Source organism: Syzygium oleosum, unplaced genomic scaffold, assembly GCF_021117445.2.
Source record: "Syzygium oleosum isolate NSW1041296 unplaced genomic scaffold, Sole_v2.1 Sole_v2.29, whole genome shotgun sequence".
Classification (NCBI taxonomy): domain Eukaryota; kingdom Viridiplantae; phylum Streptophyta; class Magnoliopsida; order Myrtales; family Myrtaceae; genus Syzygium; species Syzygium oleosum.
The window spans coordinates 3,728,343-3,743,665 of NW_026607513.1; the positions used below are offsets into that span (position 1 = coordinate 3,728,343).

General features: G+C 37.9%; 1 protein-coding gene across 1 annotated transcript; it reads left to right on the forward strand.

The window, feature by feature from the left end:
* The first annotated feature begins 365 nt into the window (after window positions 1–365).
* On the forward strand, window positions 366–13,104 carry LOC115692109 (protein NAP1). Its single transcript, XM_030618867.2, has 23 exons — window positions 366–822; window positions 924–998; window positions 1,361–1,441; window positions 1,657–1,737; window positions 1,870–1,952; window positions 3,117–3,201; window positions 3,741–3,866; window positions 3,963–4,070; window positions 4,784–4,828; window positions 4,907–5,049; window positions 5,905–6,037; window positions 6,620–6,730; window positions 6,847–6,925; window positions 7,190–7,383; window positions 7,616–7,761; window positions 8,422–8,503; window positions 8,591–8,701; window positions 9,060–9,185; window positions 9,259–9,398; window positions 9,518–9,614; window positions 10,111–11,102; window positions 11,716–11,928; window positions 12,419–13,104. Exons 1-23 carry the CDS (start codon window positions 409–411, stop codon window positions 12,912–12,914), a joined length of 4,161 nt encoding a protein of 1,386 aa, XP_030474727.2. The 5' UTR covers window positions 366–408; the 3' UTR covers window positions 12,915–13,104.
* The last annotated feature ends 2,219 nt before the right edge of the window (window positions 13,105–15,323 follow it).

Consider the following 15,323-nt stretch of genomic DNA (forward strand, 5'->3'; position numbering starts at 1 on the left):
TAAAAGTAAGTTTTCCAAAAATTTGAGGGGACTAGAGTCCATTTCTCTGCTCTCTCTCTCTCTCTCTCTCTCTCTCTCTCTATGCGTGCACGGGCATGTGTTTTGAGCATTCTCCTTGGGCGCATATTTCCAGTTATGCTGACTTTGTGCTGGAAGAATAGTGGTTCTGCGTCTTGCATGCTTCGGTACCTAGTATGCTTAGTTTCTAATCAACAGCTTCTTGACCATCAGTCCCGGGAAACTTTTACTCTTTTACTTGCTAATGCAGTTCCTCCTCCTTCTAGTTTGCATTTGGTGCAATTGTTACCTATAAAATTTTTGGCTACCTTTCTTTTGCAAAATGATTGAATTTCCCACAAGTTGCCACGAATTTAAATGCTTGATTGCTGTCGTTTAGTGTAGTTATTGATGGCGAAATCGCGTCAACATCTTCCCAGCCAAGATATATCAATGTCATCGACTTCCTCTAGGTCAAGAGACTGGGACGGCCCCTCGAGATGGACTGAGTACCTCTGCTCTGATACGAATTCTCCTGCCACAACCCGGGCCTCTAGGAATGTGGGTCATGATGAACAGGTCCAGAGCACAAGTGGATCCCAGAAGGGTCTAAATATGCAGTGGGTAGTTCAACTTAACGAAGTTGCGGACGGCCTGATGGCCAAAATGTATAGACTAAACCAGATCCTTGACTACCCGGATCCTGTTAATCATCTGTACACAGAATCATTCTGGAAAGCAGGCTTGTTGCCCAATCATCCGAGAATATGTTTGTTGCTCTCGAAGAAGTTTCCAGAACATTTCAGCAAACTACAGCTTGAGCGTGTAAGACCTGGTATTCTTTTCTGTTTAACTTTCCCTAAATGCTGAAGGTCGGTCAACTCAAACTGTAAAGTTTAGCGAATGATTGGAGAACATGAATGCAGGTTGACAAAGTTGCCTTGGATGCCTTGCATGATGATGCCGAAGTTCATCTGCAAAATTTGGAACCATGGATTCAGGTCGGACATCTTTATACTTTATCTCATGTTTGGGTTCAACAACTGATATTGGGAAGATAAAGATGTTTTTCTTATTGTAAATAAGATAGCTTTTGTAACCACTAGGCCTTATGCTCTATCCATATATTGTCTGTTACTTCTAAGAATCAGTACCTCTCTGCGCTGAGTTTGTTAAGCTTGTTTACCTAATCTCTCCACTGAACCATGACGCAAGGTCTTGCTACTGTGCATTGTTCTATGAAGAGCTCGAGCTCTATTATTGATAGCTGTGGAATTGCTACTAAAACACTCTTGCAAGATCTGTTAGTTTGTTGATAGACTATGACGTATAGATAGCTTACGTGGCAATTTTTGTGGGTCAGCTCCTTCTGGACTTGATGGCATATCGAGAACAAGCTCTGCGACTTATTCTGGATCTCAGCAGTACAGTGATTACCCTGCTGGTATGGTGCTGAGTCGGTTTTTTCTTCTATGTTTCACAAATCTATTGTTGGGTTTGGTTCGATTGTGGCCTTTGCAGGCTCATCCAGAGTCTTGTTGCCTTTTGATTTCTCAGATATGGCAATTTCTATAAAATAGAATGACGGCTGATGGGCAGCCCAGTCTGGTTTCTTTGTTTTTCTCTGAATCTCTGATAACTTGAGACAGTCTTTTGCAGCCACATCAGAATTCACTTATTCTGCATGCTTTTATGGATCTCTTTTGTTCGTTTGTCCGTGTCAATCTCTTCTCTGAGAAGGCAAGTTTTCTTTGGGTTAACTATTAGTATTCCCTGCTCGATTTACTTACTTGACTATGTATTGCAAATTTATATTTATTTCTTCCTGGAAATGTCCTCTCTCACATGAGTCTTGTTTTTATCTTATTACAGCTACCCAGAAAAATGATGCTGCAAACTTACAACCTTGTACACTCAATGGCAAGAAATGAGCGAGACTGTGACTTTTACTATAGGTTGGAACCTTCACTATTTGTTAATTCTCCTGCATTTTTTTTTCACTCCTATAGAATGTAATTTAACCAAAGTTGCCATGGATTCATGATTGGTTTGATTCTTATACCTGCCGGATTCCTCACTTTGCAAAAGCTAATTTGTTGCCTTGACTCTTACAAAGGGCTGAAGGTAATCATAATTGTGTGAAGGGAAGTAGTAACTAGTACAGGACTTGGTAAATGCTATATTATTATTTCTTTTGTAGAGTCCTGAGGGCTGGCATAAGGCACTTGGGTGCACTACTTTTGGGTTAATACTGAAAGATTTTCTTTACTCTAATCTTTGAAGTCCACAATTCTCCAGCATGTATTTTGTCTTTGCTTTGTCAATGTGACTTTAGGATGATTTGGTGAAAGACATCAGTATCTGATAGAACCAAAACAGAGAGAAACATTTTCCTCAAGTCTGCCTTTGCTGGATTTATACGTTGTACCTGCAGTATATCTAGGAAAGATACACATACATCAGAAAAATTTAATGAAGCAGAGGCAACGTTCATCTTTGAGTGTAGTTAATGAGTGATTAGCTTACTTTTGTGGCTCTATTTATGCTTACTTCTTCTGGAGCTATATTAAGACTATTGTCAACTACTCTTTAATTTGATGTTGATTCGATTTTAATGCAATATGTAAGTCAATGTTATTGTTAAAATACGGGGAACTTAAATACGTATAATTTGCTTTCTCCATCTCTTTTTAATTACCATATTAAGCCAGAATTCATCATACATGATGATCATGTGTACACATGATTCAGACAAGTTGATCTGAAAGAAGAAGCTCTGAATAGGCAGGACACTGAGGCTATCTTGACACTCCCATTTGCATCAAGATTATTCTCTCATTTGAGACTCAACATGTGCATTGCGCACATAACAAAACAGGGTTAAAACCATGATTGAAGCAGAAGCAGAATAACCAGAATGTCTTCCCATAAGACCCAGGCTACAAATTAGGACCTTAGCTTTTTCCGTACAAATGAGTGTTTATTGTGAAAGTTTCATGATTGTTATATTTGTTTAGAAGTTGGATCCAAATTTTTTCGGCTTTAGTTTTAGCACTACTAGCACCAGTATCCCGATTGTACATATTCTTCATACTTTGTACTCTCTATCTGAACTCCAGGTTAGTGCAGTTCATAGACTCTTATGATCCACCATTGAGAGGACTGCAAGAGGACCTAAATTTTGTCAGCCCACGCATTGGGGAGGTCAGTTACATAATTGGGCTTTTAAAATCTCATAGAATTTTTTGTCCTAGTATTATTAGCCACATCTTAATTGGCCTTCTAGTTGTGGATGAGTTTTAAACCATAGATCTATCCCCTGTTATCTCACCATAGAGATCTCATGATAAAGCTCTTTTCTTCAGGTTTTCCCCCCTCTTGATGGATGCAACCTGTCAAATAGAATCGTATATAATAGCACTAGTATCTCTTGCCGATATGCCATGCAGAATAATAATATTTAACATAACATCTCAATTGCATCCTTTCATAGTAGTTCTTTACCTATCAAATCATCAGAAAAATGTTTGTTGTTAGTTCTTAGTATGGATAATATGAAAAGTTCCCCAGCATTGAATTCGCAAGAATATGTGTTACTTATGGTTGCAACATGCAACTTGAGACTGGAATCTCAGATGACCCCGAAGTCGCTAGTGGTTATCTTGTGGGCTTGTCTCCTGTTATTAGTTCCTAAGGTTTCTTACATATATTGTGCAATTTATACCTTTATTTTCCTTTTCCAGGTCTTAGAGGCTGTAGGTCCTATAATTTTTCTCTCTACAGATACAAGGAAACTAAGGAATGAGGGATTCTTAAGTCCATATCATCCGAGATACCCAGATATACTAACCAATTCTGCTCACCCAATGGTACGTCTCACTTTGAATTAGAATGAAGCTTTTTAATGTAAATTGTAATTTCGGTTGACCTGATTTTTTCTCTCTTGATGCAAATTCTACGTGCAGAGAGCACAAGATCTTGCAAATGTTACTTCCTATAGGGAGTGGGTTTTGCTGGGTTATCTTGTTTGCCCTGATGAGCTGCTTCGTGTTACAAGCATTGATATTGCTCTGGTAATCTGAAAATTTCACGGTTTCATTTGACCCCTGAAATAATGATTTAAGCAAGTGCTGCATCTCTATTACAACAGACTTGAAGTTTCTGCATGCCTAGTCTAATATAAACAATTGTGTGAAGTTTGTGGTGCTGAATTTTTGTTTTGCGTAATGCATATTGCTCAGAAAACCACATTGGCTACATGATTGTCAAAAGATAGTTTCAATCTAACATTAAGTTTAGTTTTAATGCAAATTCGACTTTTTGAGGACGATAACAATAATGACATTGATATGTTTCTTAAATATGCGAATGTATAAACATTGTTAGAATACACCACCTAAAGTGTAATGCTTCAACCTGCAGCTTTGTACATGCGAAGACAAGTTCTTTTATAATGTTCTGACGTAGAGTTTCGAATGATTCAAGCTATTCGTAAAGTACTTGTTGTAAAATTGAATCCTTTTAATGTTTCAAACCTTGAATAATATCATAGCCGCACTCTCAAGATTTTAGTACTTTTGCTGAGAGTTGCAATCGTAGCATTGACTTTGTCAACTGCCAATTTCTATTTGTTTGGGGGCCTTACATGAATGGGTAGAAAACCAGATTACTAATGGCGAAGTTTCTGGTTGACTGACACTTTTGGGTGGCTGATTTTCTGGTGGATTCATGTTACTAAAATATCATCTTACTTGGTGTCTTACTTGTGTTGACACTTGATATTTAGGTAGTACTGAAGGAAAATTTGATCCTCACACTATTCAGGGATGAGGTGAGTCTGATTGGCCGTTATGGAGATGGATTCTTCTTTTATCTCTTTTGATTTTGAACTTACTCTTAAAAACTGCAGTTCGTGCTATTGCATGAGGATTACCAATTGTACGTCTTACCAAGGATACTAGAATCAAAGAAGTTGGCAAAATCTGGTCGTACAAAGCAAAAAGAAGCAGATCTGGAGTATAGCGTTGCAAAGCAGGTTGAGAAAATGATCAGGTACGGTTAAACTCCTACTCTAATTAGCTGTAATATGACACGTTGAAGGAGGAAAGCCATATAAACATATGAATGATTTTCTCAATTCTGATTTAAAAAGCGCACAAGAAGTTCACTGTCAACATGCTACTGCTGGGTCCTTGCCTGTTTTGCTGGACATTTTCCTAGATTGAGTGTAATACTTATCATTTACTTCACTTTATTCATAAAAATATTTTATTAAACGCGCATGCTTGAGGGACTTATCAGGTCATAACTTGTGCTTTTGGAACGTGAAAAGATATATTTTGCATGTCTAATTTTCTTCTTTTGTGCGAATTTATTGTACTTTGTTAATTCTCAATGTCTTGAAACGCGAAATTCAAAAAATAACGAGCTGCTCTTACTCATTTCGGATTGCTGAGGAGCGATCAATATCGTTGATCCACCAGAGCCGGATGCAATAGCCGTGTTTATCACTAAGTGATATGTTTATACCATATTTCAAAGGTTCATCTTATAGCTTACTAATGTACAGACTTTGAGTACCCTTGCAAGGGCAGGTGGGCATCTATGTCTTAGCTTACTATGCACAATCATCAGCAGCTTGCTGCTGATTGTTGTGCTTGTGTCTGACAACCATACCTTTGGACACTCCTGTTTGGTATGGATATTGTGGGGTAAGACTGTGGGACGATGTGCGTTAAGTAGGCAGATGTTCCTCTTTCATACAGGTTAATCGGATCACTTTCTGAAACATTCAGAGGGCCAGGATCGTTAAGGACTGTCTGTTTTTAATCTTCTTAGTGCAACCACGTCATTTTTGGTGCATCACTGATATTTGAACTGATGGTTCTACATTTTTGACTGCCGCAGTGAAGTGCATGAGCAAGCACTATACTCTTGTGATGCTATTCACCAGGAAAGAAGAATACTGTTAAAACAAGAGATTGGAAGAATGGTGCTGTTTTTCACTGATCAGCCTAGTTTATTGGCGCCAAACATACAGGTAGAAATTTTGGGTTCCTTTTGATACATCATGGCTTTGGGCCTCTTATCATGATAAAAATGACTCTGACATCCCTTAATTTGTCAGTCACTGCTGGACAACTAAATTTGGGATGGCCTAAATCAGTGATTTTAGTTCTAGTGGCCTGAGTGATATTAAAATCATTCCTTTAGTCTAGACTTTTCATTGTTGAATAATTGTTCAACGTGGATTTTACATCATCAATCTCAGCCCACTAGGACCAAGAAGAGGATGATGTAAGATAACATTAGGATTGTTATTTTTTCAATGGGACAATGTTTGAAAGAAGTGTTGGGTAATTTTCGGAAAAACAAGAGTGTCCCTGCAAGCAAACAAAACTGAGGTTTATCGTAATATTCAATGTGATATATGGGTTGTCTACTTTTTGTAAGAACATCATATGGCTTATGATTAGCCATGCTTTGCTCTCTGTTTGTTTGTTTCTGTTACCATTTTTTGTAGTGCTAACTGGAATGAATGAGGTTAGCTCCGATTCTCATCATATAGGCAATATTGATGCGCTCACCTTAACCTTCTTGGTCGGTTGGTTCTTTCCCGCAGATGGTGTTCTCTGCCTTGGCTTTAGCTCAATCTGAGGTTCTTTGGTACTTCCAGCATGTAGGGATTGTATCCTCAAAATCGAAAAGCACTCGTGTGGTGCCAGTAGAAATAGTAAGTTGTCATTACTCTTATATTAACCTATGCTTTGTTGCATCAGTCAAGAGTAGCTTTCTTTCCCAGGCTTTACCAGGCTGGCTTAATTTTAAGTGACATTAATGTTGATGCAGGATCCAAGTGATCCAACTATTGGGTTTTTATTAGATGGAATGGACCGCTTGTGCTGCTTAGTGCGCAAGTATATTGCAGGTTGGATTCTCTGTTTGAATCTTTTGTATAAAGGATATCTCTGTGTAATATGCCATATTGACTAAGTTCCAAAATTTTTCTCGTGGAAAACAAACCTTTTTATGCACCTTGTACATTATGGTTTCTAGATACATGGTCCATACTTCTGGCTTTTAATGATGTCTTGTGACAGAAATCTCACTTTTTTGGCTTTCTCAGTGCTCCAACTTTCTGTTTTATTGGTCACATGAGCACTGTGTAAATCAATTTACAATGTTTGTGCAGCAATACGAGGGTATGCGTTATCATATCTATCTTCATGTGCCAGTAGAATTCGGTTCCTACTAGGTACTCCAGGAATGGTGGCTCTTGATCTGGGTCCAAACTTGAAAGGACTCTTTCAGCAGATTGTTCAGCACCTTGAAAATATACCAAAACCTCAGGGTGAAAATATTTCTGCCATAACGTGTGACCTATCTGTAAGAACTCATTTTATTTCAACTGTCAATAGTCACATATAAGATTTAAGATCTTTCTGAAAGTCATAAGCATCACATTGATAGTTTTTGCAGTGTGTTGCCAACTTACGTCAACACTGCCATCCAATTTTGAGTTTTATTGTCTCTTAGTCTTTCAGATCCTCTTCTGACTAACTGCATCAACTTTATGCATAGCTTGTTTACGAAATAATGATCTATCATTACTGATCAGGAATTCCGAAAGGATTGGTTGTCGATATTGATGATTGTCACGTCTTCACGGTCATCAATAAACATAAGACATTTGGAGAAAGCTACTGTTTCTACAGGGAAGGAAGGTTTACTGTCTGAAGGGAATGCAGCATACAATTGGTCGAGGTACTTGCTTACGATTGCAACTCTAATTGAAGTTCATTTTGTGGGAAGATAAAAGCATTTAATCAAGGTAATGTGGTGCATGATTTTCAACATAAATTGGAGATCCACATCAAACTATATTTCAAAATTGCATGGTACAATAAGAATATCATTGAAGCATTAATTATATACAGAACTGAGTTTAAAAGACAATTTCTGAAGAGTAATTTGGTTGGGATGGAACTTGACATAAACTGCAACCTGAAATATCAATTTTCAGTTCCTCTTTTACTTACTGACAATGTAACTTCTGTAGTTCATAGTACATCTGGACTTTATACTTGCTTCGATCAAAAAAAAAAAAAAGACTTTATACTTGCATTTCCATTTTTTGAATTTGCATGTGCACACTGGTGAAGGATCTGTCCGTCTTCCTACGGTTTGCAGATCAAAGTAATCAACCTGTAGCAGTTTCTTCCATCCAAAATATAATAAAATATGAAAAAACTGTTGCAGTTTCATCTTAACGAAAATTCGAATCCGCTGGCTCAATTATTAAGTTTCTTCAGCATAAGTTTACCTTAATCTCATCACTCCAAGGTTTCCGTAGGCAAAAAAGTGGAAGTCCTATATTGATGCTTAAATTGGAGACAAATGGCATAAACAAATTTGATAATTTAGGTGTGTTGATGAGCTGGAGCTTCAATTATCAAAGCATGGAAGTCTTAAAAAGCTCTATTTCTACCATCAGCACCTTACCGCAGTGAGTTCAGCTTTCTCTGACATTTGACTCCTTATTAACATAACTTTTATGCAATTGTGATTTAAACTCGTGTTATTATTGGAAAAGGTATTTAGAAACACTATGTTTGGACCAGAAGGACGTCCTCAGCATTGTTGTGCATGGCTGGGAGTTGCTAGCAGCTTCCCAGAATGTGCTTCTCCAATTGTCGCAGAAGAGGTAACCCTAGACATAATCTAACCATAAAGATTTTAATCGAATTTAGTGTTTTATCTCTTTCTTATTAGCCGGCAAGTTCGAATAAAAGAGGCATGACATTGCGATATAGAATCATTAGTGAATGTTTATTTTAGAGAAACTATGTACGGAAGAATCTACCCTGTTTTTAGTATGTTTGCTCTGTTTTTAGTATGTTTTGTCATCTGACTATTTAATCTTAGATGACGAGTAAAAGATTAGTTTTTATTGCCCTTCAAATATGACTTTCATTTGGTATCTCATGATTTAAAGTTGTTGGAGAAAAATTTGCAAAAAATGAAGAAAAAGGTTAATTGCAACATTACTCTCTTCTCTGCAGGTAACTAAAATTGGTCGAGATGCAGTTCTTTATGTTGAATCCCTCATAGAATCAATTATGGGAGGATTAGAGGGATTAATTAATATTCTTGATTCAGAAGGGGGCTTTGGTGCTCTAGAGACTCAGGTACCATATGCTGTACATGTAGAAACATTCCTACATTTCATTATAACATAACTGAACTTGCGAATATTCTCAGCTTCTTCCGGAGCAGGCTGCTTTTTATATGAACTATGCAACAAGAGTTGCAGTCCCTTCAGCAAAATCTCCAAAAGGACCTCTAGGTTTTCTTTTGCCAGGGCATGAAAGCTATCCTGAGAACACTAATTCAATTAAAATGTAAGGAATTTCTGTAAGACTGGCCTTTTCCTTTCCTTCTATTTTGTTCACATTTCTTTATTCATTCAAAACAGTGTTTCGATCGTATAATATTGTAATTTCTGATGTCTCATCTACAGGTTAGAAGCTGCAATGCAGAGGCTGACCAATTTATGCTCAGTCTTAAATGATATGGAACCAATTTGTGTTCTAAACCATGTATTTGTTCTAAGAGAGGTGAGGCATACCAACTTCCTCCTGTAGGAGCAATTAATCTTAATCACTTATACTCCCCCATGACACTCCTTTTCTTTCTCTTTTTACTCCAACAAAATCTGTAAAATGCAATGGTTGACTTGTCAGTAGTAGTTTGCAACCACAAAATTCACAGTACTGTATGATAAGCTATGGTGCTGCCTCGTGGTAAGTTTTTCGTGTGCTTTGACTGTATCTCGCTGTGCACATCAGGCTTATTATATCATGGGGAACATGCTCAGTAAAACCCTTTGCAAGTTAATTCAACCCTTAAATACTGGTCCTTGTGTATAGTTGGATAAGTTTTCTGAGTGCTCCTGATATGTTACTACTCCAAATTTGTTGTAGTTTGTCAAATTTTAGAAAATGTATAGTTATATAGTTTTCATGAGCTAAGTGGCAATAGCTCACTCTTAATTATAAATCACAGACATGTAGGAATTTGATTTTATTACCCTAAATTTACTTACATGTGCAGTACATGAGAGAATGCATCCTCGGAAACTTCAGGAGGCGACTGCTTTCTCTACTGAAAACTGATAATGATCTGAATCGTCCCAGCATCATGGAATCCCTGCTTCGAAGACATGTCAGCATAGTCCACCTAGCAGAGCAGCACATCAGCATGGACCTCACTCAGGGTATTCGAGAAGTTCTACTCACAGAAGTCTTTGCTGGACCTGTTTCTTCTCTGCACTTGTTTGAGAGACCCGCAGAGCAACATACAGGATCTGCAACTGAGGCCGTATGCAACTGGTATATCGAGAATATAGTTAAGGATATATCTGGTGCTGGAATCCTGTTTGCTCCAATTCATAATTGCTTCAAGAGCACTAGACCTGTTGGAGGATATTTTGCCGAGTCAGTAACTGATCCAAGAGAATTACGAGCATTTGTTCGCATATTTGGTGTCTATGGTGTTGACCGCCTAGACAGGATGATGAAGGAACATACTGCAGCGCTGTTAAATTGCATTGACACGTCACTGAGGTCAAACCGTGAGATCCTGGAGGCTGTTGCTGGTAGCATGCACTCAGGTGATCGAATAGAAAGAGATGCCTGTTTAAAACAGATTGTGGATATGGACACTTTGATTGGATTCTGTGTTCAGGCGGGTCAAGCCCTAGCTTTTGATCGGCTACTTGCTGAAGCAGCTGGAACTGTGCTTGAAGGAGGTGCACCACTTATCTACTCATTACTTGGTGGGATAGTTAAACATATACCTGATGAAATACCAGAAAAGAAAGAAATTAGAAGGGTAAGAGGGTTGGCAAACAGTATGGGCGTTGGTGCTGATCATGATTCTGAGTGGGTAAGGTCCATTATGGAAGAAGTCGGTGGTGCAAATGATGGTTCATGGAGCTTGTTGCCATACTTGTTCGCCAGCTTCATGACATCCAGTGTCTGGAGTATGACTGCCTTCAATATCGAGACAGGTGGCTTCAACAACAACATTCATTGCTTGGCAAGGTTGCTTTCTGTGCCCTGTATACTGTCTTTTACATCTGCAAATCTAGTCTACTGTTAATTCATTGGGCCAGTGTTATACTTAAGAAACACCGGACTTGTTTTTGCATTGTCTCAGTGTAGGAGCACTTGGCCCTTGCGGTTACCTATATGATAGTTTTTTCAGCCAAAATCTCTTCATTGCTGCATCTGGATTGTTATCTTTAAATTAAACTGACAATACTGAACTGTGATACATTTGGTTTGAAAGTTTCTCCTGAAAGAGAAAAGTAAACCAGTCTTATAGTGGAGTTGAGAGAATAATAAATTGTTTATTTGATACTTTGGCCAGACTGTATACGAATCAAGCATTATATTAGTCTTTTGAGGTGTCTCATGACATTAATTCTTGTTGCTGGTGAATGCGTGGACTGTGTGGTGCCAGGGAAGATCCTATTTCTACTGACTCTTGTTCTGTGCTTTCCACTGTTATTATATTTTATCTTGGCATGAGTGATTTTTCTGCAGTTACCGTGAACTTATAAATTTTGAATGTGTAATTTGTGGTAAACACATTGCCTAGCGAAGGCTAGGCAGCTTAGTCAATGAAAATGTTGATCTGGCGTCCCATTGGCAGGTGCATTAATGCAGTAATTACAGGAAGTGAGTATGTTAGGATGGAGCGCGAACACCGGCAAAGACAGTCTTACTTGAATGGCCATGTTGGCGAGGCATTAGATGCTGACATACATAGTCGCTTTTCTGCTGAAGCAAGCATAAGGTCTTCAATGCAACTTTTTGTAAAATTCTCTTCAGGGATTGTATTAGAGTCCTGGAATGAGATGAACCGGTATGTGACATCTTTTCCATCTATACCGTATGTTCTTCATAATTAAAGTGATACTGAGTTCGCCTCAGCGCTAAAATGTTTACAGTAACTCATTGTAGGGACAAGCATGCAAGGTCACACGTGCACATCACAGCAATACTGTCATTATTTATGTAGGTGGACGTAGGTTTTTCTACATAATCTGTGTTTTCATGAGATGAATAAACAGTGTTAATGCAGTCATTGGTCTGCATGTCTGGTTTCTATAAACCTGTCTACTTTGTACTTTCCGATCTCTATAAAGGCCTTTGCATGCAACTCTTGGTTGCACCGGCGGAGGAGTGGATGAGATAATCCTTTCACATGACGATCAGATGGGTAATTCTATATTGAGAAGCTAAGGATAGAGATCCTAAAAAAGTTTCAACCGTAGACTCCTCCGGAAGATATGCTTAAGATTCTATCTGGATGGCGTTTGCAGGCATCTTATGGTATTTTGAAATCTATGCAGATCTCATCTGGTGGCTAAACTCATATTCTTGGATCAACTTTGCGAGATCTCGCCATTCCTTCCAAGGAGTTCTCTGGAAGCCCATGTTCCTTACACCATTCTCCACTCTATATACGGCCAATACTATGGAAATACACCATCAACACCACTGGCATTGCTAAGCTCGTCACCTCGCCATTCACCTGCTGTATCATTGGCACACTCTTCTCCGGCATCAAGGCCGCTGCGTGGTGACTCGACTCCTCAGTACGGTGCTAACGACTCGGGTTATTTCAAAGGGTCCTCATCTCACAGCCAGGACCACCATTTCGATGCCGATGGCGGGAGCCTCCATGGTACTGAAAGCATGCAAAGGAACGTGCGGCGCTCTGGTCCTTTGGGTTATAGCTCGAGCAGAAAAGTAAAAGTTCCAGAGGGTTCGAGTTCGGAGAGAAGAGGTCCGAGTCCACTGCCTAGATTTGCAGTATCTCGGTCCGGTCCAATATCATACAAGTAGAAGAGAGCGGGCGCATAAACGAAGAGAAGGCTTAGTAAGTTATGTAAAATCTGCTCGCGTTCATCGATCGCTTACGATCTGTTGCATAGCAATTAGTGCCTTCATACATGCGAATTTAGCGTAGTGAATTTGTAACGCTGGTTGTATCTCACAGCTCTTTCTATGTTTACTTAAAAATTCCATTTTCTTCCGCCTCTCTCCAGATTACTTAGAAATTATTATGTTTTACATTAACTTGATAAAAAAAGCTTAATTATTCCACATCGATGATGTTACTAAAAAAAATTTAAATGGATGCATGCAATATATAAAGAGGTAATTTGTAATTAATTATGTATGTTGACAAATGTGTAGTAACTTGTCATATATGTTGAATGCTAAAAAAATACTAATTGATCGTAAAAAGATAAATAATATTAAAGTATCTATCTATAACTAATATATCATATTAAATTTTAAATAAGTTTTGACACAATTTTGATTTTCCACTTTTCTAACATTACTGTTCTTGAGAAAAACTAAAATGGCTTCAACCATATCATATATCTTATCTTAGCTATATAGAAGAGGGCTTTTGTGCATTAACGATGTTTACTTAATTACTCATCCCTTTTTCCTATTAAGCCTTTAAACAAGTGGTTTTCTAGAAAAAGATAAATTGATGCTGAATGATTATATTGAGAGACATTAACTATTAATAACACCAAATGCTATTGGAATTCAAAAGTAAGTGGCATTCATTATAAAAAGACTTGTGCACGTTCTAGGGAACGGTTTTAAAAACACTATCCTTTTATACATGCAATGGCATTTTAAGTGTTTTTGGAAAGAAAAAAACAACATATATTTGTTAGAAATTTAACTATAGCGGAAGACTGAAGATTGCGATTATTCATGTATAAACTATAAACATGCATAATCAAAATCGAGTGCGGAAACGTGAAAAAATCTGTACTAATCTCCAGCCATTGATGAAATCGAGAACCTGATACGCGAAGCTTTGACGATCGTCGATAGGTGCTTCTAGCCAATTGCCCACTCAATGTCAATGGTGTGTTTTCCGATATCTCAGATCAATGAATAAGAGATCAATCTTAAAATTATGAGAGAGTTTGGCTTAGATGACCTATTTATATCTCAATTCATACCCTTATAGATAACTTCTCCTATCAAGATAATTATTTTAATATTGGGCGATCATAGTTATCACATATTTAAATGCGCTCAATAAACGTTGACGAAATTAATTAATGTGGGGCAATAATAAATTAAATGTGGGATTACATTGTAAATAATATAATTATAACATTCTCCCACTTGATCCTAACATTTCATCAAACGAAATATTGAACCAAACACAAAAACCTCATGCTGAAAATAAAACACATGAATCATGGCGATAAGTCCTCTTAGAATGAGTAAAATCTTCCATGTATCACAATGTGTCTTATTAGCCTATATGTGATAACATAACTTAATAAATTAACCTTATGTTTATTCTAGGTCAAAAAACGATTGTTATTGTCAAAATAACCGAATGTGTATACCATAATTTAGAATAACATCACAATGAATAAGAGTTTTACAGATTCGTCCATACGAAAAAATTTTACATGATAGGACCAATTCCCATCCTAAACACACGATCCTTATAACTTATTGGTTGCATGCCTTTAGTTAAATGATCAGCTAACATCAATTCAGTGTTAACGTGTTCAATGACTACTTTGTTCTCTTTAACAGGTTCCCTTATGGCTAAATACTTAATGTCGATGTGCTTGCTTCGACTACCACTTTTGTGGTTTTTAACTATGAAAACAGCAACTGAATTGTCACAAAATATCCTTAATGGCTTAGCAATGGAATCCACAATTCTAAGCCCTGATATGAAACTCTTCAACCACACACTATGTGAGGTAGCCTCAAAGCAAGTAACGAACTCAGCCTCCATAGTGGAAGTAGCAACTAAAGTCTGCTTCGCACTCCTCCAGGATACGGCTTCGCCAGCTAACATAAAAATGTATTTAGATGTTGATTTTCGAGAATCAATGCAACCAGCAAAATCCGAATTTGAATAACCAACTACCTCCAGGTTGTTAGTTCGTCTATACATAACATGTAATCTTTTGTACCTTGAAGGTACCTCATTGTCGCGACCGAACTCCTGCTTTTTTTTTTTTTTTATCGAATATGCAAAAAGGGGGTTTCGCCTGGTACGCGCTAAGTCTAGGTTCGGGACTTAACTCGGGCTCTCCCAAGCCCATACCACATCGCGACTTAGGGTTTAAGTATTTAACATGCAAGTGGTTTGTATCAAGGAGTCGCCACTAATCGATTTGGGGTGGGTCGATTAGAAACCCAAATAGGGTGATGGGAGAATCACCCTATTCCTACGAACCAGAGATTAAT